The sequence below is a fragment of the Ascaphus truei genome, chromosome 2 (genome assembly GCF_040206685.1).
Source record: "Ascaphus truei isolate aAscTru1 chromosome 2, aAscTru1.hap1, whole genome shotgun sequence".
Classification (NCBI taxonomy): domain Eukaryota; kingdom Metazoa; phylum Chordata; class Amphibia; order Anura; family Ascaphidae; genus Ascaphus; species Ascaphus truei.
In genome coordinates, this window is record NC_134484.1 from 202,355,177 (window position 1) to 202,378,344 (window position 23,168).

Here is a 23,168-nt window from a genome sequence, read left to right on the forward strand (position 1 = left end):
CAGTAATATATATATATATATATATTATCTTCATTTGAAAGAAAGATGGGGTCCCCTAGAATTGAACAATGGTTCTCCAGGCTATGAGGAGCTCTGGTTCCAGAGATATTTCATTTTGAGATTCCCTTTTTAAACCGATTGTCTTGCCGAAACAAAATTGCCCCTGTGGTGAACACCACTTTAGCGGGCAAGCCGTGACATCTTCGTGAGAGGGCATTGCTGCTTCTAAATTGGTGACCCCTTAGCCAAGTTTGTGTTTCTTTACATCTACCTGCAAAAGTTAAAAGTGTAATATCTCAGCAATCGGGTGGGGTGGGGTCTGGAGCTATAAGTGCTGAAGGATTATCTCCACTGCACCCTCTGTTTCATATAGAGTAAACAAAAATACTTAATGTTTGTGTGATTACTGCTTTAAGGCTCATTTGGATGACCACCATCCTAATATATTTATTTATACACATAAAATGTCTATAAATGTAGAAGTCTTCATTGCTCCCTATGGTGTGATATGCTGTGACATCACTGCCATTCAATCCTGCGGAGACTGAGATTTTCAGTTATAACAGGATGTCCTGTTATCTCAAGGGATCACAAAGTTGGCTATATGAACAAAAAAAATGGAGAAAGCGTACCTTAAGGGAATCCTGCAATTATTTGAGGACCATTTGTGCTCTACAGGCTGCAGTTTAAGAATCACTGCCTTATTTCGCACATCAATGCTTAATTATAAACTAGCCTCACCTGTTCCAGACCAGTGGAGTTGTCTTTAATATCATCCGGCAGTAATATTATCATACTCAATTCTTTATTAATATATGGAAGTTCAAGCACCTTTGTCTCTAAATCCTCAATGTAAAACATATTACACGTATTCTCCTGGTGCATCATCTGGACTGGCTTACTTTTAGTCTGTACAAAGAAGAAGACACCATTTTTCAAAAAAAGTTATACATCTTTGATTATTTTTTTCTTACACAGATAGTTTTCATTGCTTTCTAACATTGATATCCATACTGTATAACACCATCATCATCAGAACATGGAATCATACCTTGCTCATTCTAAATGGTTTCTCTTCTGTGTTTTCTTCTGGGAATTTATTTTCCCAGTTTCCTTTAAAGTAAATTGCATTTACCAAGACCAGTCTTGTCACTGAGTCGACAGAACCCGAAGGCAAAAGATCCTTGATTTTTCCTTGAAAGAAGAAGCAACAGACATGGATGCTAAATTTAATCAAGTGTTCTAAGAAATATTTTTTACATTTCTTTTGTATATTATGTTACATGGTATAAATAAAATGAGTAGTCTATGTGAGATGTGTTTTTGCGTGATCAAGTATATACCTTGAGTGTCTTGGATCTTGAATACTGTATGTGCCATGATTTTTAGCAGGTATTGAAAGGAAGGTAAGCTAATTTTAGGGAAAGAAAAATGATTCATGAATTATTTATTTAGCAGTGTGTGTGATCTACCATGCCAAACTCTGCCAGTTTGTCAAGTTACATTTTTAATAAAAGCAACATTTGTTACGTGTGTGTGTGTAGAAGTAATATAAAGAACTCTACTGATTTGGAGAACTTTGGCGTTTCTCCTATCTCAAAAGAGAGTCACAGTGCGAAATGAACACCACCAGTTTGCCAAAGACATCCTGTTGGGGGAAAGACAGGGCAGTGGACAACTTGGTTAAGACTTGAAGAGGCAGGTGAGGGCGCACAGTGTTTGCAGTATTCCTTCAGCCGATAGGAGAACATCACACTGCTGGCATCACATATCTGGACCCTTGGAGGCACAGTGGGAGAAAGAAGGGTAGGTTGGCCAGGCTATAGGAGGGAGGAAGGTTAGATGTAAAGTGAATGTCGGTGGTAGGTGTATGCGAAGGATCGAAGAGGAAAGGCATGGGAAGGGAATTCACTAGAGATCAGCAAGAGGAGCATCAAAAGCCACAGATATTACATTTATAGACAGGCGCAGCAGGCAGAATGCTGGCCCAAATCAACATAATAGGACAACACAATCAAATAAATGCTAGCCAGGCTGACAATGCAGAAGCATCTGAGTCTGACTAGCTGGTAGGTTGAGCTGGATTCTACTGGACATACTGTAGGCACAGGCACTGAGTCTGCAGGGAGTTTTGGCAACATGGTGCAAGCTATATGCATTTAGCCAGTCAGAGTAAATAGTTATAAACTCAGGCCGCCAGCAAGAAAGGAGAGCAATTAAAAAGCTTTAAGCTGTGCTTGAGTAGGGGTGACAGAAAGCCTACATTGGAATTAATACTCTTCCTCCCTCCATATATGACAAAAGCATTTGCAGGCTTAAGCCTTCAACTTGTCAGATGAAATTACCCTATGGGTACACAAATGTTTCACTACTATGAATTACTGTTTAAAAGTAAAATGTAGTTTGATCACTATACAAGTAAAAATCAACATCTTTAGAGTGGCAAGGAGAATAAGGGAAATCCTAGCAAAATATTCCCCCCCCCCCCTGGAGAACTGGTAGTTGGACTTTAGTGATTTTTGTGATCTTATTAGCCAGGTTTCTTTTGATAAAAAATACAAGTTTGTCATCAAAATTAACTGTAACAGCCAAAAGAGAGGAGATAAAGAGGGGGACCTTGTGTCTAAAGTAGGTGGGGGTTAGGGGATAAAGAGAAGGCCCTGTTTGTAGAATGGGATTGGTTAATATGGAGAGGGCTTCTTATTTGTAGGATAATATCAGTGATAGCTCAACAGAAGACCCTTGAAGGATATGTAGGGTTTGCCAGTCTCTCACACTTATGGAAGTAGGTTGATCTTGTCTGGGTAAATCAGAGCTCATCAATTACCTCTTCTTAAAGGAAATATGCCCCAAATGATCCCAATCCATTACACAGAATTAAAAAAACCTGTGCAAGTTGAACAGTCAACGGTTCTAATCACAGAAGGAGGAATCTTACTGCTCCTCGCAATAGTAGACACACCCGGATTCAGAGATACTGTGGATAATAGTAAATGTTGGCAGCTGGTTATTGACTACATTCACAGTAAATGTCAAGAATACTTGAATGCAGAATCTGTGGTCAGATGTCAGGTGCCAGATAACCTTGTGTAGTGTGCAGTGGCAAAAGGGTAAGAGGAATACAATATTCTTGGGGAGTTGTAGAAATGTCCAACAGTAAGCACTGTGATTTCACTATTCTGTAAACATCTTAATAAGAACTCATATGCAAGATCTCAAAGAGGTTACTAATACATGTACATTATGAGAACTATTGTACAGGAGTAAATAATTGTCAACTGCTGCAACTAATAATTGAGTTGCTAACAAAAACCAAGGGCAGCTAACAAAATTTGACACAGTTGATTTGGTGATAACACCAGCTGACAGGGATCAGACTGACTGGAGCAAGTTGTCTGGTAGGGAAAAGAGCAGATGCTTGTGCTGGAGAAGTTGTAGGGTTGCCCAGAGAGTGGACTGAGATAAGAAAGAGAGAGTCTGATGAACCCTCTGGCTCCAGTTGGAAGAGGAGAGAAGGGAACATGTGGCCAAGATGAAGAAAACGGGGATGGAAATGGAGCACATCTTTAAGATAAAGGTCAAAGAAAAAGTTCAGGAGCTTAAGGACTCTGATGCCGAGCTTCAGTGATGCCATGAACAAATGAAAAGGGACTTGGAGGCTCAGCACAAGGAGTTGGAGTAGAAGTTGGTCGAGGAGTTGGTGTCAGAAGAAGAAAAGCTAAACGGGGAAGCACAGGATTTTGGTAAAAAATAATAAGTAAATCAATACGGTCGCCATTCTAAAATATCTTGCCTATCAGTTGCCAAATTGCCAGCCCAGATATCAGTGTTTGTTGGAACCATTCAGCTTCTTTTGAAACTACTGTAGTTGTATCAATAAATGTTGGAATAAAACGGCATGACCTTTTTTTTAATGACTATCATTCTTGATGGAGATTACGACATTTTGAATTGTTGAAGGTTTTACAGCTAAATGCTAAATTGTCATGCTCCTCTCCCCGTGAAGCCATGATTTCCATGTCTAGTAAAACATGAAACAGACTGCACAATAAGGTAGGAACAGACGAGTTCATTTCATCTTTAAATGACCTACTCTCAGTATCAATGCATCATTTCTGCTGCTTTGCCACAAAAGAAAATTAGAGGGATGTAAAGATAAGGTGGGGGGGGGGGGGGACTGTTCGCTGTTTCCTACTGCAAAGAGATAAGCTACACTTTAATTCAGTAGGAGCAATACTTTGAAAAAAATATCTAAAGTAAATATATCTACAAAAGAAAGCAGCAATTTGATTCTTCTGGCTAAATAAGTAACTAAATGGAAATAACATATACTTTAAAATTTCCCCAAACACAAGGTGGTGGTTCTAAAATAAGCCTTCTGTGCACTAAAGCCTATATTTCCCATGTGTAGTTTCAAACAATGGAAGGGTCATTACAATAAATCACATGCTGTTGTGTATGAAATCTTATATTACATATGAGCGAGTTAGAAGATGCAACAAAGTATGGTGATTTTTATTTTCATTGTAGTTAGTGTTACTATAGTGTGGAATATCCGGCGACCAGCCCCCAGAACATAATTATACTGTAGCGAGATAGGGGGGAGAAATGGGAGCAATCGCTTGCAGGGTATACTGTAGTTCGGAAAAAACAGACTTTACCCGGCATACTAACTTTCTGTATGGCAGGGCTAAAAAAATAAAATAATCTTCTGTGTGCCATTCTCTACTAAAGCTTTTGTAAAAACATAGTTTGTATTGACTTTTTTATTGAAGCATTTTATTTTATGTAGCCGAGCTCCCCTCTTATCCAGGGTGCAGGGAGGGAAGCTTCAGGGGTGGTCGGATGCTACAGGGGTGGTCGGCTGCTGGAGCTCTGCGGTGGACCCAGTGTGCAAGGGGCCAATGTTGGTTCTTGTGCATGCGCAGTATAATGCCTCGCGCATGCGCAGTGTAACATTGCAGTGACCATCTTGTAAACGGCTCCGCATGGGACTACATGTCCCAGCATCCTAAGGGTCGAATGCAGGGAGGAGAAGGTAGTTTGGCGCGAACGGCCCCACAAGCATTCTGACGGAGGCAGCAGAGGGGAGAGGTAGTGTCCCGGGGACTAGGCCAGACTTCCCCCGCATACCCCAGCTAGGCCCTGAGCACCTTCTAGGTTGTGTGTGTTGTAGAGAAGGCCCCAGATATGGATGCTTCCCCTTAGCGCACAGCAGTAGTACCACACAGGTGACCGTACGGCCACGCGATGCCCTGCGGCTTGGGACCTGGTCAAGGGCCCTATAGACTCTGAAGGTGAGACACTCCAGCTGGAGCTCACCCAACGCGGTGGACTTGGATAAGGTGTGAGGGGATTTATGTTGGAAGCCCCATGCCATGGGACCTGCCTGCCCCTTTTATCTATCAGCAGTACCTGGGTACAGGAGTGCCCAGGGAGGTAAAGTGCACCAGCAAATTCACATAGGGATAGCGCTACTCCATACACTTTGGGTGGGACTGCCTTACAGATGCCGGGTGTTTAGGTGCCTAGGGCACCCTCAGTACTTTGGGGGAACCACACCGGGGTGTTGGGGTATTGTGTGAGTATCGCATTGGGGCATTATCATTGTAGGTGTTATTGTATTGTTAGTGCTATATGGGCGTGTGTTAGTAAAACATTGTTATATACCTGTGTGTATTACTCTTCACTGTAATCGGTTCCTGTGAGGGGTTATCGCGCTATGCTGGGATCCCTCATAGGAGGAGGTGCAGTACCTAAGGAAGAAAGAGTTCACCCCAGGCTCCCAGTGGCGGAGGGTTATGCCTCCTGTGAGCAAAACAGGTAATCAGCATGCGTGGTTCCCTTAGTCATAGCAAAAGGGGACTACATTTATAAATAGGCAAAGGAGATGTGCTCACCCTCTGTCTGTCCTTCCACCCAGGAATTAATCTTCTTTCTGGCATCATCCGCAGCTGCCACGAAATCAACAGCTTGTACCTCTGCGTGATAATATTTCTGAATCAGCTGCATGTATTCCTGGGATGCAAGAAAAGTTCATACTTTCTTCATTGTAATGTTGGTGCAAATAAAAAAAAAAAGGTGTGCAAATGCTTGTATTTGTGAAACATCATCCAGACATGTTATTTCCATAACCTTTCATACCACGTTGTGCCTTATATGCCTCTGTGCGGGAGCTTAATTGTGTGCAAATCCCCAGAGATGGTGTGTTATATGTCGGAGTCATGATTTACTTAAATTTACCATAAACATGTTCCATCATGCATTAAAAAAAACAAAAACCTTATTCACTTACCTCCTGATCAGGTTTTCCCATTGACTGGCTTAAAATGCTGTTTCCACTAGCAGGCAAAGTCATCTAATGGACATTTTTTTTTACTGTGAAACGAAGCTTGGAATTGATGGAAATGTCTACCTTGGCATTAGCATATCCAAAGAGTTTTTTTTTTTTTTTAAATACCATTTGCTATGTCTTAATGTCATATGTTCTTGAAAATTATTTTGCTATGTGGATTGTGTTTACCTTAAATTCAATAACATCAGAGATAGGACAATTAGTTTAGTAATAGGAGTCACACAGAACATTTCTCGAGGAAAATGGGTGCATTACATGAGCAAAAAACAGCACCAGATACCATTAAAAAAAAAATACCTTTAAAAATAGGGTATTTAAAAAAATATAAATCTCTGTTGTTTTTTTACCACAATATTATATCTGCAAAACTTGGATATACAGCCCTCAGAATGTTCACTCATTAAAGTGATTTACCTCTTGGTTTATTTTTATTTTTTACTAGGTTTGAAGCAGAGGGTCTACGGAGCTGAACTGCAATACAGCCCAAGATACGTCTATCTTACACAATATGGCTGTTTAATGGTCCAGAGTCCTGCAAGCCAATAGGAAACTGCGATGTCATCCCTTGCGGCTTCCTATTGGCCTGCCTGATGTGAGACCTTTAAACATGTAAGAGATAGTGACATCATCGTCAGATGTACAGTAAGAATCTTGGGGAAGGGACCCCAGAGCAAGGGTCATTGGAGCTGAAATTAACGTGGTTTAGCACCGGTGACCCCCTTGCTTTAAACCTAGGGGAAAACAGTGGCACTCCAGTGGTCTTCAAATGAAAAAAAAAGGGTGAGTGCTGAGCACGTGCAGTTTAAGTGAAACTTCTTTGTCTTTTGTCAGTGAAATTGTGTATATTATTGTATAGTCTCTGTGTTTTGGGAACGAGCAGAGGCTTCTGAGTAAGGCTTTGGAATGGATTATGCACTCGTCTATTGGGTGTTCTATATTTATTGTACATTTTCCATATTTTATAGCTGGATACTGAAGCTACTTTGTTCCTTTCCCCATCTGATAGCAGTGGAAATTGTTAATTTGTACAACTTTCACATGGTCTCTATTCATTGGAATCTTTCTGATTACTATGGGAGCTATATATTAGTTATTCAGTGTGTCTGTCTGTCTCTCCCTCGTTCTGCGCATGCGCTGGTGGCGCTGGACGTTTATGGCATGCGCTGGTGGTGCTGGACACCTCTGTGCATGTGTTGGTGGCACCTGCCATCTCTGTGCATGCGCTGGCAACAACAGTTGCCTCTGCGCATGCTCTGGTGGCGCTGGCCGTCTCTGTGCATACGGTGGTGGTGCTGGCCACTTCTGTGCATGTGTTGGTGGCACCTGCCATCTCTGTGCGTGCGCTGGCAGCGACAGCTGCTTTTGCGCATGTGCTGGCAGCGGCCGCTTCTGCGCATGCATGCGGCGATGTCCGCTTCTTTGCGATGCGGCCAACACAGTCCAATGACGTTCCTTCCATTACGCACTTCCGTCTCCATGAAGGAGATTTGTGCCATGAAATTTTACTAGGTTCCAGGAAAGAAGTTTCACTTAAAAAATAATTTCATAAACAAGGATCGACATTTTGGTCCACACAAGAACTTTTGACAAAGGTTCTTGTGTGGATCGAAATGTTGATCCTTGTTTATTAAACTCTTTTTTTTCATTTTGAAGACTACCGAGTGCCACTGTTTTCTGTTTTCTGATACAGTATCTGCGGGTTCCCTGCATGCGCTGGACTGTTGCTCTTGGTCACCTGGGGCATTGTGTCTACTAGTACTGTGAGTGCACCCTTTCTGGACTTTAAACCTTGGGGGACATGCTGTGTGTGTCTGTGTAGGCAATAGTGCCATTTTTGCTATACTTTCCACATACAATCTAGGAAATGACTCAATGGTCTTAACAATTAAGATTGTTTAACTTGATGCATAATTAAATGTAACAAAGACAAGACTGAGATCCATATTTAGGTGAATGGGCCTTAACGTGTCTTATGGCGTATCCCCGCTTTGTGAATATGGCCCTGAAGTCCTGCTTCCAAAGCGGAGGGCTCAAGATGGCATTGTGATTGCTCGCATATTTGTAAGAGATGGATCATGGGCATGAGTTTATAAATGTTACATTTCAGAAAGCGCAATTATTTAATAAAACAAGCATAAAGGATGATATGATAACAAGAACGCGTCTTTCAGCGCAAAATGGAAAGGGTATTCATTTATTGAATAAACAAACCATTTATCCCTGATATTTGTAATTCAAACTTACTTTAACGACATTTAAACTCTTTTCACTGTATAACGTATTGGCAGTTTTCAGCTGGTATGCACTCATAGGTTGGTTGACTCTCGACAAGAGTTTCTGGAAAACTGGGTGAATGTTGTCTGATTTCCCAGCACCTGGGTTCTTAGTAAAAATAATTAAATAAAAAAAACACAGTTGTTATAACTTTCCACTCTATACACTTTCATTAGATTTGTTTTTTTTGTAGAGTTTTCTTAAAAAAGAGATTGGAGAAACATGTATTGTTGCAGCTTATTTATCCAGTGAGTGATATCACCGAATCAATCGCCTTCTTCTCCATCTTCTGTCTGACCCCTAATCTGGATTACAAATATATGATCATAATAATACACCAGGAATGATTCACTCCATGACCGGGTCTGAAACGTGTGTAAAAAAAGGAGGTGATGTATTGTACCCTAACTCCCAAGTCCACAGCTCACGCTTTAGGTGTTGCTTCATTGTATGTGATTACCCCTGAAGTGACCCTTGTACTGTATGTTTAAATATGCAATTGTGTTAACTGCACACTGTTAACAATGCTACCAGGCACTTACAATGGACTTCACTTTGTCGGTATTGTATTGAGATGCCGCTGTTAACTCATCTATACATCTATATAATTGAAAATTGTGAGATTGTTAGTAGATGTGGTGAATCTGATTGGTCCGTGGGTCTACCCGCCCCCCCCCCCGACTCTCATTGGCCAAGAGGTACGCTCCACTGTGACACACACATACACACACAGACATTGGTCCCTGTGTCTGCTGGCCCATAGTCAGCCTCCCACACGACTCTCATTGGCCAAAAGGTACAGTGACATCACCTACTCCACTGTGACACACACATACACACACATACTGCCACAGACTCTCACCATACCTCCTGAGACTGTCACCCCCCTGCGGATTATCACACACTGAATTTGGTAAGTGTAACCCACTTTCCAACCCCCTCATCCACAGCTCACCGCCTTGCTGGCTCCCCCCCACCATCACCCCCCCTCACCCACAGCTCACCTCCCCGCTGGCTTCCCCCCACCATCATCCCTCCCACCCCCCTCACCCACAGCTCACCTCCCCGCTGGCTCCCCCCCACCATCACCCCCACTCACCATCACCCCCCCTCACCCACAGCTCACCTCCCTGCTGGCTCCCCCCCCACCATCACCTCCTGAGACTGTCACCCCCCTGCGGATTATCACACACTGAATTTGGTAAGTGTAACCCACTTTCCAACCCCCTCATCCACAGCTCACCGCCTTGCTGGCTCCCCCCCACCATCACCCCCCCTCACCCACAGCTCACCTCCCCGCTGGCTTACCCCATCATCATCCCTCCCACCCCCCTCACCCACAGCTCACCTCCCCGCTGGCTCCCCCCCACCATCACCCCCACTCACCATCACCCCCCCTCACCCACAGCTCACCTCCCCGCTGGCTCCCCCCCCACCATCACCTCCCTGCTACCTTCCCCCTCTGTGCACCTTCCCCCCTCGCGGCACCCTTAACCCTGCTTGGCCACATGGGGGAAGCGCGGCTGACTGTCCCCTCGGGAGGCCAGTGGGGGGGAACACGGGGAGCCTCCAGCCTTCCCATAAGCGACACCAATGCGGTAGCTGCCTCCGGCTCACCCTCCTCCCCCATGCAGCTTTCTCTGACGTTGACCTGACCTGCCTTTTACTCTTTTAGCAGCCACCAAAAATGGAATCACACAACCTTTTATACCACCACCCCATTTTACAATACACCACCCTCCCATTCGACTTCCAACCCCCCCTCCATTTCCCACCCCCAGGTGGGGGGACACGGGGACCCTCCAGCCTTCCCACAAGCCACAACAATGCTGTAGCTGCTGCCGGCTCACCCCCTCACCCGCGGCTTACCTTCCCTTTCGGCGCACCTTCCCCCTTCAACAGGGGGGAGCAGGGCAGTGGCAGCTATGCGGGACATGCAGTTCCCTCTGGTCAACTTGCCCACTGCACTCCTTGGGAGATGGGCATGGGGGGAGGGGCAGAGCAGCCTGTTCCGATCGCCGGACATTCCGCAGTCCTCCCCCCTCTTGTCCACTGTCCCCCCCCTCCTGTCCACACTCCCCCCTCCTGTCCACTGCCCCCCCTCCTGTCCTGTCCACTGCCCCCCCTCCTGGCCTGTCTACTGCCTCCCCTCTTGGCCTGTCCACTGCCCCCCCTCCAGGCCTGTCCACTGTCCCCCCCTCCTGTCCACTGTCCCCCCCCCCTCCTGTCCGGACAATGCCGGGTCTCTCAGCTAGTTATTATTATTCCCTAACTTCTATAGTTTTATACTTTCTGTCTTATTCAGTGGGGTATATTCATAATCCGGTTTTTGAGACTCATACGAACATCAAGAGATTCTGTCAGTATGTTACCCTCAATCTTTGTTGTTTATTACTTAAGATGTTTCGGGGCTTATTTCATATCCGCCGAAGCAGTCGTTTTCAACTGAAATTCCCTACTAACTTCAATGGGGAATTTCATTTTAAAACAGCCTGATCTTCTGCATCAATGTATATAGTAAGCCCCTTAGTATGTGTAATACCTTTTGCCCCCCCCCCCAATTGCAGATGGGGACCTGGAGTGGAATCTGGGTGGGGTATTTGGGCCGGTATTGACCGAGGTAGTTCAGAAAAAATGACATGACACCCCGGAGGCAAGGCCCCCGGAAAATGTAGAGCGGCCGGGGTGATATTCTCCCTTACTTCATAACGGGTGGCTGTAAGGAGTATGTACCAGCGGTATGTGGGGTTCCATTTCCGACAAATTTGGCGGGCTTGAGCAAACCCGGGAAGGGATCTGACCCGAGTAATGACTTCCTGAGAGGGAATGCCTGTGGGCACATCCCCCACCGCAAGCACATGGCGGGGGAACTCGTCTAGTTCCAGCGTCCAGACGCGCACTTGTTGCTTGGACGGTGAGAACATGGTGGCGAATGCAACAGCTAAATTTGGACTTTAATAGAGCACCCCAGGTCTGAAATCTCAGCAGCGCCTCCAAATGTAACACCTTTTTCCCCCCTACCCCCAATCGCAGCTGGGGACCATATGTGGAAATACACTTGTGTTACCGGGTGTGGTGCGTTACCTGATAGGCTCACAGAAGGCCTGAACCTCCGCCGCTGGGAGCCTGGGGTTACCTGATTATTCGGATACAGCGCCTCCACCTGTAAGGGTTCCCACCAGAGTGGGATGGTCCTCTTACAGGAACAACAATAATAATAATACACGCACACAGTATATGCTAGCAACCGTTTTACTATAACTATTAACCTCTGTACTCTGTACCACACAGCATGATGCATATAACAATACACATAGAATTTCACCTGGTGCACACAGCAACATAGGTATCCCCCAAAGTACATGGGTGCTGGGCACCAATTCCCTGATGTCCCTTATGTCCAAACCCACCCAATGTGTTGGAGATAGCGCTATCCCTTGAAGTGTTAGTGCACTACTATAGGTACCTGCCCGGGGCTCCAGCCCACGGGTGCAGCAAGATAACAGGATTGAATCCGCCTGATCTGATGTGACGTCTGCCTACGCGTGGGGTGAATTCCGGCATGGATAATATCACCATGCACCGTACTGTCTATACCTTGCGCTGGATGCATCGGGAGCACCGACGACAGTGTCGCTCCACTGATTCATGCATCCATGGCCAGAAGAACCGATCTTGCACCAACCCAAAGGCCTTTTCTATGCCCAGATGGCCATGTTCATCGTGTAAGGCTTTCAGGACCAGATAATGTAAGTATCGGGGTAGGACCAATTGTTTCCTCTCTGGATGGTCATGATACTGTACCAACCGATAGAGTAGACCGTTGTCCAGCTGGAATTTGTCAGCTTCTCGCATGAGAATCGCCACAAGGTCACTGGTAGCACGCTTCAGCATATCAAGCTTGTTTTTCTGCACCGCCTGCCGGATAAGGCCCGCCACAGGGTCCCTTACCTGATATTGTATCATATCTTTCCACAAGATAATTTTATCAGGGGTGACGTTCATCCCATCGGGGTCACAGTAGGCAGCAGGTAGAGCCTTGGATTGACATCCCAAGAAATCCATGACACGTAATTCAGAGAAGGCCACTTTAGTGGGAAATATAGCAGCTGTGTTGCACATGGCTCGCATTCCTGGCACAGGAATTTCTTCCCAAATGTCATCATCCGGAGTGGCCTCTAGACCTGGCCTTCTAGATCGGGCATCAGCTCCAATGTTTAGCGGCCCAGGCTTGTACTTCAAGGTAAACCTGTAGTTTGAAAGGGCTGCTAACCATCGATGGCCTGTAGCGTCCAGTTTGCAGTCGTCATTATGTATGTCAACGGATTATTGTCTGAACGCACTCCAAAGGTGACCCCATACAGGTAGTCATGGAGCTTATCCACAATTGCCCACTTAAGGGCGAGGAATTCTAGCTTATGAACGGGATAGTTCTGATCACTGGGGGTTAAACTGCGGTTGACATAGGCCACTGGTCGGAGACCGGCCGGATATTTCTGATAGAGTACTGCTCCTAGCCCGTTGAGGCTTGCATCCACATGAAGGACGTAGGTTAGTTTGGGATCGGCGTACGCGAGAACGGGTGTCTCTGTTAAACATTTCTTCAGATCAAGGAATGCTTGTTCACAGGTGTCTGTCCACTTGTCGTCGAACTGCAATCGCGCCAATGTAGCAGGTCGCCCCGTATCTTCTGGGTATATCTTGAGAAGATTGTTAAGAACTTTGGTCCTACTGGAATACCTCTCTACAAAACGGTGGTAGTATCCGCAGAATCCTAGGAATGAGCGGAGCTCCATAACGTTTCCGGGTCTTGGCTATTCCATCACCGATTCAATTTTGGCGGGATTCGTGGCTATCCCCTCAGCGGATACTATATGTCCCACGTAGGTAACCGAGGTACGACAGAACCGACATTTATCCAAGGATAACTTCAGACCTTCTTGCCCCAGTCGATCCAACACCTTCATTAGCCGTGCCTCATGTTCTTCCAAAGATTTGCCAAAGACAATGATATCATCCAGATAGACGAGACATTCCCGCGGGTTCATGTCTCTGATTGTCTTCTCCATCAACCGTTGGAACGTTGCTGGAGCTCCACAAATACCTTGGGGCATGGGAGTGAATTGGTAGAAGCCAAGGGGGCATACGAAAGCTGTCTTCTCCTGGTCTTCTGCACTCATAGGCACCTGGTAGTACCCAGACCTCAAGTCCAAGACACTGAACCACTGACTTCCCGACAGTGCATTGAGAATTTTTCAATTCGTGGCAGTGTATACTGATCAGGTATGGTATGGTTGTTCAGGATCCGGTAGTCGACACACAATCGCACCGACCCATTTTTCTTCCGCACCACCACAATCGACGATGCGTAGGGGCTATGGGATTCAGTCACAATGCCCGCTGTTTCCATCTCTCGTAACACGTCTCTCACATCCTCCACGTCTCGAGGGGCAATATGACGGGATCGGTCCTGAAACGGGGTGGTGTCACTTAGCCGGATAGTGTGTTGGGCATTTCAGCTACAGCCCACATCCATTTCACTCGTGGAAAATACGTCCTTCCGTTCTTCCAACTTGGCAGTCTGAAGTCCCCTCCATGCAGCGGACAAGGCGGACTCCCCGAAGTCAAAGGCCATTTCCGTGGTCTGCTCCAGTGGTGCTGCATCATCTACTTGGGCGGACATCATATCGACAGAGGTAACAGGGTATATCCGACCCAATCGTTGTCCCTGGTCTAGGGACATGGGATAGGGAGAGATGTTGTGAACATATACCTTGACATTCATAGGCATTCCGCCCTTCCACTCTCGGATTTCAGGCACACGTCGGTAGCTGCGATAGGCATCCTCTTCGGTTGCACTCTCTAAGGAGAAGAGCTGATCGGCCTCATCTCGTTCTGGATAGCAGGCTTCCGCGCACATAACTTCTACACCCACTGGGGAATCACGGTCACTCCTTCGTGAGTATTGAATAAGTCCCCGTATTCTGCTTCATCCTGGCTCAGCGGGCTTCTTCCGTCATACTGGGTTGTATGGGTAGAGCCGAAAGGGGTAATTCACAAGCCTCTTTCACGTATGCTTGGAATACTGCCCGTACCACATCGGTATTTGTTCCCAGGATGATCGGGGAACTGGGATGCTCTTGAGGTTCGGGGCATATCAACACCTCCACCTCCATTGGATGGGACTTGCCAGTGTTCAATTGTAGTATGGCCAGCCGAAGTTTCACCACGCCGTCAATGGGGTAGGCCTCATGACTAAGTCCCCAGAGTCTCATAGTGTCCGTAGTTTGCAATGGCAGGTGACTCAGATGTTGATCATAGAACGAGTGATACACAATGGTCACCTGAGACCCAGTGTCCAATAACGCGGTTGCGTAAATGCCTTCTACGAGGATGCGTATGATGGCAGCCGGCCCCACACGAATGTAGGTGTCCGTGGTTACGGCTTCTTCAAGACTTGGCGGAGCTGAGCCCTCGGAAGAAGAAGGGATTTCTTCAGTCTGTGCCGTGGAGGTCATGGCTTTGGGTGAGTGGGTCGGATCTGACCTTTCTTGTCCCTGTGCAAGCATTAGCGAAGTGCCTTTTTTGGCCGCACCTGAAGCAGACTTGACCACTCGGAGGGGTCTCAGCCCTGGAGGCTGCCGACTCCTTCTTGGGGAAGTGTAGTGCAGCAGTAGGATTTTTATGAGCAGGTGAATCCTCCTCGCCTTCGATCTCTTTGGCTTTTGCGATCGCTGCTCTTTTCAGTTCATCTTGAGGATATCCCTTGGCCGAAGTAGCGGTCTTCTCTCGTTTCATAGTCACTTGGGGGTTTGGACCTATGCAACCGTAGATTACCTTCGTGAGTTAATACTTTATCCATTAAATCTTCAAAGTCTAGAGGCTGGTCTGGAGAGAGAGTACAACTGACTCGTTTCGCCACGGGGTGCATAGGCAAGGTGCCCTGCAGAAGTTGCTGGACCCGCATGCCGTCAGCTTGGGCTGCAGGAATAATCTCTTTCTTTACCAGAGGCCAGAGGGTCAACTGGATCCGACGAAGAAACTCTGACACTTCTCCGTCGACTTGTGTGAGAAAGTAGAATTTGGCCAGTAAGGACACAGCGTCCTTAGGACCGTATGTCCGGGTTAGGGTCTGGATCAGGGGAGTCGCATCGGCGTTAGGGTGTTTATTGTCATAAAACTGCACCATATGTGTAGCAGGTAGTAGTAAACACTCAATAATTCGTTGCCGTTTTACTGCATCAGAGCACGTCCACTCCGGCAGCACGTGTTCCGTGTGGTCTTTTCACTCTTTGAATTCTGCCTCACCCGCCGGCGTGGGTCCCGGAGAATATCTTAAGCTTACGGTATTGATGGGAATGGGAGGCCTGGCTCAGGGCTTCTACTAGCTGAGGTAGGATTCCTTCCGCTGCTGGGTCCACCTTATGCAAGGATGGAGGGGCCCGGGATTGTATACTGGCTTGGAATCTAGTACTGGTCTGTCGTTCAGTGGACGGGTACACGAATGATGGGGGTCCAGTCTGGAGGGGGGTCTGGAGGGGGGTCTCCACTGGGGACCCGGGACTGAAAATCACTCTGGGTACCAGTGGCTCTGAATATAGTAATGAATTTCCTGAGGGTAAAGCGTCATATCTCCCGGAAGCACAGGAAGGTCCTGGAGTGGAATTGGGGTGGGGTATTTGGGCCGGTATTGACCGAGGAAGTTCAGAAAAAATGGGGGGACTCGTCTAGTTCCAGCGTCCAGACGCGCACTTGTTGCTTGGACGGTGAGAACATGGTGGCGAATGCAACAGCTAAATTTGGACTTTAATAGAGCACCCCAGGTCTGAAATCTCAGCAGATTAATAACACCTTTTGCCCCCGTCCCCCCAATCGCAGATGGGGACCATATGTGGAAATACACTTGTGTTACCGGGTGTGGTGCGTTAACTGATAGGCTTACAGAAGGCCTGAACCTCCGCTGCTGGGAGCCTGGGGTTACCTGATTATTCGGATACAGCACCTCCACCTGTAAGGGTTCCCACCAGAGTGGGATGGTCCTCTTACAGGAACAACAATAATAATAATACACGCACACAGTATATGCTAGCAACCTGTCTCTGAAGCAACCACAAGCTGGGGCAAGGGTAATAGTTATCTGTGGCCTATGGGGGTGACTGGCCTAGTGCAAGGGGCTACTGCTCCCCTGCACCCTCACTTACCCAGCTCCCTGCTCCAACTTATCTCTCCCTCTGCCCGCAAAAAGTATCCATTCCATGCTACCGGGAATCCTTGGGCCTCATTGGCTGTTCTGGGGCACCTGGTGCATGCCTCCCTAGGCCTCATGGGAATTGTAGTCCATCTGGAGGCTGCTGTGCATTGGGGCCGCGTGCGCAATCGTACTGCGCATGCGTGACTCTGTAATGGCCGCCGCAGCTCCCGATCGCTATCTGCGCATGCACGACCACTGCGCATGCGCACGCATATCCACAATGGCGGCCCCCGCTAGCTGAGTGCGCCGCAACGAACCGGCTCACCTCACCAGCCGCCCGATACCCGCTACTCACCCCCCGCAGGAGTGAATACCATAGAAGGGCCAAGGGGAACCTGGCTACATATAGTTTATCTTTTGTACACTGTGTTATTGCACTAGGACTGCATTACTAATTGCCATTATTCATCTTCTATTACTTTGTACAACTACCCTGTAAATGAGAAAATTATTTAATTTATATATATCTTGGTGCACAGTATTTTCATTAATGAATATACAGTAACATAATGTTTGCCATGGCCTCTCTTTGCTGTGGGGTCCTGCCTCACGCCAATGGTAATCCCCTCTGCCAGTGTACCGGTCGGCGCCGGACGTCGGGCTCAACTTCCACACCCAACTGCGTGACCTCGGCTTCACCGCCGAGGGAACGGAGACCTCCCCCATCCCACAAAAGGTACAATTCTTAGGCTGAGTCCCCAGTCAGCACTCTGGCACGCGCGCCCGGCGGGGGAGCGGCGCATGCACAGTGCTACACCGCGATCTGTGGTCTGAGGGGATAGGGAACGTTTGTGAATGGGGCCGCCCCCTTAGAGAGAGGGGGGGATTGAGTGTGAGCAGAAGGGACTTAAGTGTGAGGAGGGGGTGGGGGGTTGAGTGTGAAGAGGGTGGTCGATTGAGTGAGAGAGAGCGAGGGGGTATAAGGCTGCGGTCCCAGTCACTGCTACAGCGCACACCTCGGCGTGTACTGTGCGTGTAAGCACCACCCCTCAATGGGCCTGGGCCCAGTATTCACCTTCCCACTGCCGCGTTGTACTCGCAGTTTTTTTTAACTCAATGGAATTGAGTTCAGAACTGGCGACGGAGGCGTGGCCACGCCCCCGCCGGCGGGTCACCCAATGAGGGCGAACCAGCCACGTGAGGTCATGGCCACGCCCCCGCAAAACCCCAACCACGCCTCCTCCCGTCGCAATCTCCCTCTCTCCCTAAAGACCGCAGATCGTGGGTAGCGCTGGGCACGTGCCGCCTCCCCCCCCCCACCGGGCGCGTGTGTCACAGTGATCACTGGGACCGCAGCCTATGAGAAGGAGGGGGGAAAGGTGGAGGAGAGGGAGGAAAAGTGAGAAAAAGAGGGGGGAAAGTACGTGAGCGGGAGAGTTAGTAGAGAGGAAGAGAAAGGAGGAGAGAGGGAGAGAGAGACGGGAAGAGAGAGGGACACAGCGGGGGGGGGGGGGAATGAGAGGGAGATGTGTAAGAAGTGTGAGGAAAATAGATGTGAGAGAGCGAGAAGGTGTGCGAATGGGGGGAATGTAGGAGAAAGAGAGGAGGGCCCCTTGTAAAATCTCTAGATTTATTTAACATTTTTTATTTGGGGTCCTTTAAAATCTTTGTGGGGGGTGGGGCCCAAAAATTGAGGTTACGCCACTGTTTATTAGTATCCTTGTTTCATAGTTTATATTATTACTTACACAGTAAGATGATCTGTATATATGTATTTACTGATCATACTTTTCCGATATATACATTGTCATTCTGAATTGGTTTGGCGTTAATAGTTATACTGTATACTATTTCTATTGTGTGCCCTTTTAGACCATCATATAATTATATATTTTTCTGTCTGTGCTACTTTTTGTTCTCGTGTATACAGTATTCATTCAAGTATCTTTTTGCTCCTATTCAACAGATGTCAGTATATTTCTTTGCATATCATCCTGTTATGTGCGGGAAACAACTTTTGCTTCTTTTTGCTGGGCTTTGATGTTAATGTCTTTACAGATTGTGCATTAGGTCTGAGGCATTATTCAGATTTCCGATATTCAGCGACTCTGTATGAAATATAAGTCAATATTTTACCTTTGAATGGCAGCCTTTCGTACCTCCACTTTTGCTGAAGTGCAAAACCTAAAAATAAATACAGGGACATGTTTGCAGTGCATGGGTGGTACTAAATCCCATACAATTAGCCTGAAATTACAGTTCATGGAAGTGTATTGTAGTTTTTAAGAGGACTTTAAATGTCTTTATTTTAGAAACCTGATCCTGGGTTTGCACCCATATTGCAGATTCTATACTATATGGCAAGTTCAACTAACACAAGCAATGATTTCTACCATTCTCCTAACGGAGAAAGCAAGCAATGAATTCTGGTCACTACTAGACCATTAATGTTCTTGCAGTGCATTACATCTTGATTCTATTAGCAGTGACACACAACCTAGCCTAGAGGACAGATGCAGGTTTCAAACTATATCCAGGACTAGAAGCTACAGTACACAGACTCCAAGTTACTAATGGTAGTAACTGCATTGCTTCGTTGCCTTTACAGAATAACCTCTGAGGCACTATACAGGTATTTGATTGCTTTAATGAGGGTACAATGTACACGATTTCATTTCAGTGTAGGAGAGTGATATTGCTGCAATTACCAAACAGCCCTAAAGGCAGTATTCATTGATATACAGTAATTGCTAATGTACACAGCATAAGGTCTATCACAGGGAGATATAATTAGGCTATAATGATAAGGCCTATTGCCACAATATAGCCTATTCAGGCAGTACCAATGAATCCTACTGTATTGTGTCAGCAGGAGGATCTTTATTTGAAGTAAGCATATACACAGTGGTGTAGTCATACTGCAAGACTAATTACCACAAATTCCTTATCCACCCACATACTGTACATAGACCACCCACTTAACGAGCTTTACACGCATATCATTGTTTTTTTCATTGATTTTTTATTTTCTTTTATTTAGAAATACATATTAGTATTTTATTTTGTGCATAATAAAAGTTGTATCTTATTTCAATTAACCATCAGTTTGTCACTTGAGTGCATGTTGACCCATGGTTCTTTTTCCTAGTTGCTATAGGAAGCAAGCAATTCTGGACTTTCAATTAGGCTTTAGTCCCCACATAGAACTGTAAAATTCTGAGAAGTGTCACTATGACATTTTAGGGTTTTGGACCAAATTTTTTAATTTTAATGAAATTGTACTGATTTTATATCAGTGAGACTCCATTAACCCTTTGGTTCTGGGAGGGACCGTGACACCAGAGCAAATCATGATCATGTGATCACAGCAGTGCACCTTAATTAGGACACGTAATTAGGACCTGTATTTCAGATCATGTTCTGCGCTCCTATGGAACTCCCCTACAAAACGAACACTTAAAGGGCATAGCGTAGCCATTAGATCATTGGGGCCCTGAAGTGCCAGACCCTGTGATATAGTGGCTATGTCCTGGGTCACCCAAAGTGCTAAAGTCTATGAGTCCACTGATGCTCACTATCAGGGAGTCTGACTCCAAATCAATAGGACTTACAAAAAAAATCAGTGAGAGTTGTCATGTCTACTCTATCGGCATGTTTATTCATGAATGTTTTACTGTTTGTACTGTAACTCAGGACATGCTAATCCAATAGAAATGTATAGGACCACTGTCAGTACCAATTGCCCATCACTTTAGTAAAAAGCCTTACTTACCTGAGCCATCTGGGACTCGGTATTACCTCTAGCACCAAGATAAACCATGGTCAGGGCAGATGAGATACTCCAAGGAGAAAAAAATATGTTCTGGTCTGCATTGCCCTCAGTTAGTTTTTTGTAAAGATCCAAAGCAAAGGTGGTGTTCGATGCAATCAGTGATTCCATTGTCTTAATCTTCAGCAATCTTTAGAGAACACATTGATACATTTTTGTATATTTCTTGTCACAACTGTTTCTATACATCACAGGTGCTCAAACTGAGTCCACAAGGGCCACCAACAGGTCAGGTTTTAAAGATATCCCTGCTTCAGCACACGGGGCTCAATCCGTGGCTTAACAGGTGTTTATCAGGGTTGACAGGAAAAAATTGACACATTTCAATCCTGTGTGTCTGTTTTCTGAGCCACCTGCGTTTGAGGACCCAGTTTGAGCACCACTGTTTTTTTTTTTTTTTAGCAAAATGAAAACACTGGAAAACACTGGAATCCCTATTTATAATGTAATTTGAAACTACGTGTGCATATAAGAAATACAAAATTAGTGTTAAAGATAATGCAAATATTTGCCAAAATACTCATGCATTTTAGATGAGGGTTTTTTTATTACGTTTTTGTTTTTAACAAACAAAAAAACGTCTGTAGACTAAAAATAATTTTACAATCCTCATAGTGAAGAAAATATAACTGTGAAATAATTTGATTACAAATAACTGAAAACAATACTTTTTGCAAGTTTAAAAAAAATGCAATTCCAAAATTTACATTCACTATATAGTAGCACAAAATGTCCATTACTATACCTTGTGTTAATGAAGTTGATTCTCTAGCCCAGAATAATATACTTCCTGCATGGAATAAAGCAATATATACTCCTTAAAGATATTTCCTCTTTTTAGTTCCCTATGTACAGTACCCTTATTTTATTGGCAAATTTACAGGCGTATTTGCTAAGAGTGTAAAATTACAAGCAATCGATGCACAGGCTTCATTATGTTATAAAATGAGAATGACTCTTTATTATAAATAACCAAGCACCAAGCAAAAAGGAAGTGCTGAAAAGAAGGAGGACTCACCAGACAAACCAGGTCCCGAACGGCCAAAATACGCGGGAAGAACCTCGCCTCCGTATGACTGCCGTACCCCACCCCGGGATATGTCCTGCTACAAATGCGGGAAGAAAGGACGTATCTCATATGATTGTCAGATGGGAGAGTCTCGCCACCGAAGCCCGTCCCCCAAAAAGTTCACGCCCCAGACCATGGTCTGCGGGGTGTATGCGGTCGGCCCAGAAACTCCGGTGTCCACCCAAAGTAGCGAGGACCCCGAAGAGGAAGGTAACCGCGTGGGACCGGTGGCGCTGATCCAGGTGTTAGTGGACGGGATTTACTCCTCTGCACTACTGGACACGGGGTCGCAAGTCACCATCATATAGCGGGGATTCTATGATCGACATCTCCAGAAGCGGCCTCTGAGAGCGGCAGGGCATATCAAGGTACGAGGCTTAAGCAATGAAGACTACCCCATCGACGGGCTGGTGACCGTGGATCTGGAGATACAGCAGCTCAACACGGGGAAGTCTCACCCCATGAAGGTGGACGCCTTGGTGTGCCCCGAACCCAAAGATACACCTAAGTACCCGATCATCCTAGGCAGAATGCGGACATTGTACAAGCCATCATCCGGGCCTACCTACACGAAGCTAATGAACTGCCCATGTCCAGCCTACAGTTGCAGAAAGTCCAGGTGGATCCAGTTCCCCCTCCACCCCCCACGGAGGACTACGGACTGTTGTTCTGCGGACGGGGAGGGTTGACCAGACTCTTACCCGCGAGACACAGAGGGTACCCGCCTGGTGTGCCTACGCTGAACGAGTAGATGAAGAGCAGCTGTTTTCTTTAGAAAGCACACCCGAAGAAGATGTCCGCCGAGGTTATCGGCTAGTGCCGGAATTCCGGGATTGGCCAACTGCCATTCCCAGTCGAATTTACGTGATGGTGCAGAATCTTTCACCCTTCCCCATGGCCATCGACGAGGGACAGCGAATAGGGAAAATTTACCCTGTCAGCTCGTGGGCGAAGCCATGCAGGTAAAGACTACCCGAGTGGATGAAACCGGATCGCCGTTAGATTTTGACTTTGGTTCATCCGAACTGTCGGACGCCTGGAAAGAACGATTATGAGTACTGCTGGAAGAAAGAAGATCAGTATCCTCTACTAGTGAAATGGATGTGGGGGATAGCCGCAACGCCCAACACACCATTCGGATGACTGACACCAAACCCTTCCGGGAGCGTTCCCGTCGGCTAGCCCCTAGGGACGTAGAGGATGTATGAGCGGCGATCAATGAAATGGAAGAGGCCGGAATTGTCACGGAATCACGAAGCCCTTACGCCTCACCCATAGTGGTCGTGCGAAAGAAGAATGGGACCGTGAGGTTATGTGTTGAATACCGGACGCTGAACAATCGAACGGTACCGGACCAGTATAATATTCCCCGCATAGAAGAAATCTTGGATACCCTACATGGGAGCCAATGGTTCAGTGTACTGGACCTTCAGTCCGGCTACTATCAAGT

General features: G+C 46.3%; 1 protein-coding gene across 3 annotated transcripts in view; it reads right to left on the minus strand.

The window, feature by feature from the left end:
• The window catches only part of LOC142487111 (serpin B10-like), a 34,234-nt gene extending 12,657 nt beyond the window's left edge, over positions 1 to 21,577 (minus strand). The window contains exons 1-7 of one of the 3 annotated variants that reach the window (XM_075585832.1): positions 21,395 to 21,576; positions 20,593 to 20,779; positions 18,957 to 19,004; positions 8,600 to 8,737; positions 5,901 to 6,018; positions 1,052 to 1,194; positions 742 to 909 (exon numbers count right to left, since the gene is read on the minus strand). In XM_075585832.1, the coding sequence (XP_075441947.1) occupies positions 742 to 909; positions 1,052 to 1,194; positions 5,901 to 6,018; positions 8,600 to 8,737; positions 18,957 to 19,004; positions 20,593 to 20,760 (783 nt within the window). In that variant the 5' untranslated portion in view covers positions 20,761 to 20,779; positions 21,395 to 21,576. Of the gene's footprint in view, positions 1 to 741; positions 910 to 1,051; positions 1,195 to 5,900; positions 6,019 to 8,599; positions 8,738 to 18,956; positions 19,005 to 20,592; positions 20,780 to 21,394 lie in introns of all 3 variants that reach the window. The other 2 variants (XM_075585833.1, XM_075585834.1) reach the window with 2 other exon arrangements.
• Between the last annotated feature and the right edge of the window lie 1,591 nt (positions 21,578 to 23,168).